The sequence below is a fragment of the Otolemur garnettii genome, unplaced genomic scaffold (genome assembly GCF_000181295.1).
Source record: "Otolemur garnettii isolate 467f Iridium unplaced genomic scaffold, OtoGar3 scaffold00005, whole genome shotgun sequence".
NCBI classification, from domain to species: domain Eukaryota; kingdom Metazoa; phylum Chordata; class Mammalia; order Primates; family Galagidae; genus Otolemur; species Otolemur garnettii.
In genome coordinates, this window is record NW_003852400.1 from 3,182,658 (window position 1) to 3,189,014 (window position 6,357).

A 6,357-nucleotide genomic window follows, 5' to 3' on the forward strand; every position below is an offset into this window, starting at 1 on the left:
GCCTGTAGTCCCAGCTACTAGGGAGGCTGAGGCAGGAGACTCACTTGAGCCCATGAGTTGGAGGTTGCTGTGAGCTGTGATGCCACGGTACTCTACCCAGGGGGATAGCTTGAGGCTCTGTTTCAAAAATAACCAAAACAAACAAAAAAAAGAAATAATACATGAAGAGGGGGTGGATAGGATTACAATGAAATAAGATTGGCCACAAATTCTAACAGGGGAAATGGTGAAGTTGGTGGTAGATTCATTATACTTTTCTACTTTTAGAACAGTATCAAATTCTTAATAAAGACATAACTTTAAAAAAAAAATTTAAATCCTAGCACCCTGGGAAGCAGGAGTTCAAGACCAGCCTGAGCCAAAGTGAGACCCCCGTCTCTACTAAAAATAGAAACACTGAAGCAATAGGATCGCTTGAGCCCAAGAGTTGGAGGCTACTGTGAGCTATGATGCCATAGCACTCTACTCAGGGCAACAGCTTGAGACTCTGTCTCAAAACAAAATTTTTAAAAAAATAATTAAAAGAGTAGGGTGGGGTCTCGGTGTGTGCCACACCTTTTGGGGGCAAAAAAAAAAAAAGACTGTCTCCTAATAAAGAAACCCTAATGGCTTTAAAAAAATAATAATTAAAAGAGTAAAGTTCAGGATTGAAATAATAAAATGACAGAGCGGGAGGAGCAGCATTTACCATCCAAGCTTCTCCATCTTTTCATTTTATTGATTTATTTATTTTTTGGAATGCCATGGCCTCAGTCTAGCACAGAGCAACCTCAAACTCTTGGGTTCAAATGACAGTCTTACCTCAGCCTCCTGAGTGGCTGGGATTATAGGTGCCCACCAACACACCAGATTAATTTTTCTGCTTTTAGTAGAGACAGAGTCTTACTTTTGCTCACGATGGTCTTGAACTGAGCTCAAGCAATTCTCCTGCCTCCGCCCCCAGAGTGCTAGGATCACAGGTGTGAGCCACCACATCCAGCCTCAGCTGCTCTGTCTTTACTGGCTTCTTTTCATCATGATTGTCCTGTATTATATCCAGAAAGTAGATCTTGATTTTTCATTTTGAAAATTGCTTAAAATTTAAACAAAAAGATAAAATTTGCTTAAATGAAAGATCGCCTATTTACCTTTTACATATCAATACTGCTTTTATGTTAGAAATGACTATATATGTTTCCTAATTAGAGGACTCACCTTACCTGAAAGCATGTTTTCATTATTAATATTTTTTCCCTTCTGTTATCTGGCTACCTTCTTTCCTGCATTCTGCTATTACTGCCATCTTTTTGGTTTTCAGCCACTGTCTACAAATTATAATCACCTGGGGAGCTCTCACTCTCTCACCCTGGGTAGAGTGCTGTGGCATTGTATTTCACAGCAATCTCGCACACCTGTGAGACTGGGCTCAAGCAATCCTTCTGCATCAGCCTCCTCAGTAGCTGGGGCTACAGGCACCTGCCACGATGTCCGGCTAATTTTTCTTTTTTTTTCTTTTTTTTTTTTTAGTAGAGATGGGGTCTCTGCTCTTGCGGAGGCTGGTCTTATACTCCTCAGCTCAAACAATCCACCCACCTTGGCCTCCCAGAGTGCTAGGATTACAGGCATGAGCCATTGTGCCTGGCCCTGGAGAGCTTTTGAAATGCATGCCCAGACCCAGTCTCTGGACTTCTGTTCTCAATCATCTGAGATAGGGCACTTGTATAGGTTTTTAATTGTTCAGTATCTTCCTTCCTGCTGGACTGTGAGTTTCATGAAGCAATTACCTAGTATTGGACTTGAAACACCAGTGTTTAATATAAATTGTTAACTGATTACTTCTATTTATGACATATTGTAAGTTCATATAAGAAACAGTTGGAATTATTCTTTTACAGAAAAACCAAGAGAATATTTAATAACTATATTGGAACGTCTGAGAATTGCCAAAGTAACAGGTGTAGCTTTTCCTTTCTTTATGGATAACTCTAACATCGTAGCTATGTTTGAGATGATGGACCCCTCCAAAAGAGGCACCATATCATTTATGCAATTTAAAGAAGGTCAGTATCCTCTATAATTGAGGTAGTAGGTTGCCATTCCCTTTCTTTAGCTGAAAATCTCACTTTATAAATTTTCATTTCTTCTAATTCTTGCAAAGCTCTTCAAACGCTGGGTCTGTGTACTGTAGATGAAGATTTAAAAGATGATGGACGTGGAATAAGTTTGGATAAATTCAGGGATGAAGTGTGAGTTCATTTATAAATGTCTATTTTAATAACAAATGATTTTTGAGATACAATTAATACTTTTAAAAATACATTCCCTACCCTTTTTTATTTATTGTTATTATTTTTTTTTGCAGTTTTTGGCCAGGGCTGGGTTTGAACCCACCACCTCCAGTATATGGGGCCAGTGCCCTACTCCTTTGAGCCACAGGCGCTGCCCTATTTATTATTATTTTTGAGACAGTTTCACTATGTTGCCCTCAGTAGAGTGCTTGGCATCACAGCTCACAGCAACCTCAAACTCTTGGGCTTAAGTAATTCTCTTGCCTCAGCCTCCCCAGTAGCTGGGACTACAGGCACCTGCCACAATGACCAGCTATGTTTTGGTTGTAGTTGTCGTTGTTTGGCAGGCCCAGCTGGATTTAAGCCCACCAGCTCTGGTTTATGAGCTGACTGGAAAGTGAGGACAAGAAGAACTGACAGTAAAGTCCCCAAGCCTGGAGTGGGGTTGGGTGGGAGGTGTGCAGGTGTGAGATTGGGATGGGTAATCTTGGAGTTAAAGAAGTTTTAGGGGGAGCTCCATTCTTTCTTTCATGCAAACCCCCAGCAATTTTCAAAGAATGGGGTGAACCAGCACCAATCTGATAGAACAGAAAAGCTTTGCACTTAACATACTAGTTAGAAAATCTCTGTATAGGGCAGCACCTGTGGCTCAGTGGGTAGGGCGCTGGCCCCATATACTGAGGGTGGCAGGTTCAAACCCGACCCTGGCCAAACTACAACAAAAAAATAGCCAGACATTGTGGCAGGAGCCTGTAGTCCCAGCTACTCGGGAGGCTGAGGCAAAAGAATCGCCTAAACCCAGGAGTTAGAGCTGTGAGCTGTGTGATGCCACGGCACTCTACCGAGGGCGATAAAATGAGACTGTCTCTACCAAAAAAAAAAAAAAAGAAAAGAAAAGAAAATTTCTGTATAAAATATACAGGGTGCCCCTAAAGTCACCATACATAGGGGAAATGGAAACTATAGCTAAATATACTTTATTTGCTTGAGCCCAAGAGTTTTGAGGTTGCTGTGAGCTAAGATGATGTCATGACACTCTATCCAAGGCAAGAGAGTGAAACTGTCTCAAAATAAAAAAAGAACAAAAACAAAAAACTAAATGTACTTTTATATTACAAATTTTTTTTTTTTTTGAGACAGAACCTCAAGCTATCCCCCTGGGTAGAGTGCCCTGGCATCACAGCTCACAGCAACCTCCAACTCCTGGGCTCAAGCGAGTCTCCTGCCTCAGCCTCCCAAGTAGCTGGGACCACAGGCGCCTGCCACAACGCCTGGCCATTTTTTTGGCTGCAGCCATCATTGTTGTTTGGTGGGCCCGGGCTGGGGATTCGAACCCACCACCTTAGGTGTATGTGGCTGGCGCCTCAGCCGCTTGAGCCACAGGTGCCGAGCCTATATTACAAAATTTTACAAGATATTTATAAATACATGTTTGTATTTGTAGCCACCTCTTTGTAAAATCTTGTAATGAATATTTTGTAACTAAAGGTACATTTAGCTGCAATTTACCATTTGCCCTATGTACATATGGCAACTTAAGGGGCAAACTTTGGGGCACCCTGTAGAATAGTAGGATTTCAGAGTACTTCCTCAAAATCATAAGTTGCAAAGTAGATGTTTATCAATAGTATAGGTTACATGCCAGTTCAACAATTTTAGATTTGAGATATTGCAGAATTAAAAGCATTAACTGGGGCTGGGTGCCATGGTTCACATCTATAATTCTAGCACTCTGGGAGGCTGAGGTGGGAGGATTGCTTATGCTCAGCAATTGAAGGCCAGCCTGAAAGTACAACCCCATCTCTACAAAAAAAAAGAGAAAGAAAAAAAGAAAAATTAGCTGGACATAGTGGTGCACACCTATAGACCTAGCTACTGAGAAGGCTGAGGCAGAAGGATCATTAGCACCTCAGGTTGCTCTGAGGTGACAAGGCCACTGCACGCTAGCCTGGGCAACAGAGTGAAACTCTGTCTGCAAAAAATAAAATTAAAAAAATAAATAATAGTACTAAAAGCTAAGTCAGAGAAAAACTAATTGGCATAAAGTTTAATAGTTACAGAAAGCCTCTGGAGAAGCTAGCTCAATTTCTTTAAAACTTTTACTGTCTGAGAATTTATTAATCAAGAAACCACTACTTAATACGGCCCATAGCCAAGGAAAAAGTTAGAAGAAAAAAGAAATTTTCAGGTTTGTGTTTTTTTTTAAACAGTCTCACTCTGTTGCCTAGAGTACAATGGCGTAAGCTTAGCTCACAGTAACCTCCAACTCCTGGGTTCAAGTAATCCTCCTGCCTCAGCCTCCAGAGTAGCTAGGATTACAGGTGCCCACCATAACGACCAGCTAACTTTTCTATTTTTAGTAGCTAGAGTCTTGCTTAGGCTGGTCATGAACTCAAGGGATCTTCCTGCCTCAGCCTCCCAGAGTGCTGGGATTCCAGGATAAGAAACTGCTTCTGCACTGAAACTTTCAGATTTTCATATCAGCAGCCACATAAATGTTAAACAAAAATGTATAATTAAGAACATAATACATTTTCCCTACTACATGGGAAAAACCGAGGTGGAGTGCTCTGGCACAATCATCCAGAAAGAAAAGGTTGCCCGTTGTTACATAGAAGTATTTTTAAATGAAAGAACATTTTTGAAAAATGAAGAATAATCCTATTTTATCCACCATCTCCTAATGTGTTTTCTTACTGAAATAAAATGAATTACCAAACTAGATATAGAAACCTCAATTTTAAATACACAATCTAAAGTGATTTTAAAAAGTTTATTGGCTGTTTTATTATCCACAACAGATTTTCCTTTTATTAGGACAGGAAATTGAAAATTGGTTATAATATATTATCTCTGCTCTTATATTTTCTTCAATAGATATATTCAGCATTTATATTTGTAAATGGAATTATGTTGAGTTTTCATGGTTTCTAAATTTTGTTTTTGTTTTCCTAGGAACAAGAGGACTCAGGAAATATGGTCAGCATTTTAATAACACCAATACATCCAAGATAAAAATGATTCCATAAAGTTTTCAGTTGTCCGGTTTCATTAATTCGGAACTTCATCAGATAACTTTAAGGCCAACTAGCTTTCTCTTTCTTAAAAACAAAACCCTAGCTACTCAGGAGGTTGAGGCAAAAGTATTGCCTAAGCCCAAGAGCTAGAGGTTGCTGTGAGCTGTGATGCCACAGCGCTCTACCAAGGGTGACAAAATGAGACTCTGTCTCTAAAAAAAAAATTTTAAAACAAAACCCCCAAAAATCCTTTTCCTGAAAGTTGCATTATTTCCCAGTGTTAGGCCAGTTTGTCCTCAAATTAAGTAGAATTTCAACATCTTGTTGAGCCAGTTTGTAAACTCCAACTTCATTTAACGCTGCTGTTGCAGGAAGCTGTCCTGAAGCTGACTGCAATACATCTTTCAAGAGTAGTGCAGAGCCAATGTTCAAATTCAAAATAATACAAGCTTCTTTTACACTGTTTCAGGGAAAAAAAAAAAAAAAGGGAAATGAGACCTCCACTATCTATATGATTCATATTGTCCTGTAACAATTTCATATGTGGAAACTAAACAGTTTCCCTGCATTCCTGGTCCATATGTTCTCTATAAAAACTATGGATTTATTCTTTGGCCCTTTTAACATGTTAGGACTACACATGTGCAGAGAGTTTATATTTTGTTAGGTTACCATAAGGTAATAGGATCATTGTTTTCAACTTGGATCCACCATTTCCCTAAAAACAATACTTGATATTAACACTCTAGCTACAACTTTAGGTAGATTAAAATATGGGAAAAGAAGAAATTAAAGGATAACATCAAAGTAGCACAAAGGTAGAATAATTAACATAGATTTAAAAAACAAAAATAATCATACCTTACTGAAATAAGAAAACATAAGCTTTCATTTTATAAGTTTAAAAGGAATGCTTTATAATGTCACAAACTCTATATAATGCTTTATAACATCACAGACTCTATATAATTTAAATTTTAAATCAATAAATTCTGAAAATATTTCTAAGAAATATTCTTACATACATTTATAATTATACTTAGAGCCAAAATTACTATCAAATGTATAAGAAA

At 38.6% G+C, this 6,357-nt stretch overlaps 2 protein-coding genes across 2 annotated transcripts in view; one reads left to right on the plus strand and one right to left on the minus strand.

Annotated features, from left to right (window-relative positions):
* The window catches only part of LOC111721786 (EF-hand calcium-binding domain-containing protein 10-like), a 12,261-nt gene extending 6,815 nt beyond the window's left edge, over window positions 1–5,446 (plus strand). Inside the window, exons 2-4 of the mRNA XM_023507484.1 lie at window positions 1,875–2,039; window positions 2,138–2,225; window positions 5,223–5,446. Of these exons, the coding sequence (XP_023363252.1) occupies window positions 1,875–2,039; window positions 2,138–2,225; window positions 5,223–5,259 (290 nt within the window). The 3' untranslated portion in view covers window positions 5,260–5,446. The remainder of the gene's footprint in view (window positions 1–1,874; window positions 2,040–2,137; window positions 2,226–5,222) is intronic.
* An 85-nt stretch (window positions 5,447–5,531) lies between these two features.
* The window catches only part of RINT1 (RAD50 interactor 1), a 50,822-nt gene continuing 49,996 nt past the window's right edge, over window positions 5,532–6,357 (minus strand). Inside the window, exon 13 of the mRNA XM_023519611.1 lies at window positions 5,532–5,744. Coding sequence (XP_023375379.1) covers window positions 5,552–5,744 — 193 coding nt within the window. The 3' untranslated portion in view covers window positions 5,532–5,551. The remainder of the gene's footprint in view (window positions 5,745–6,357) is intronic.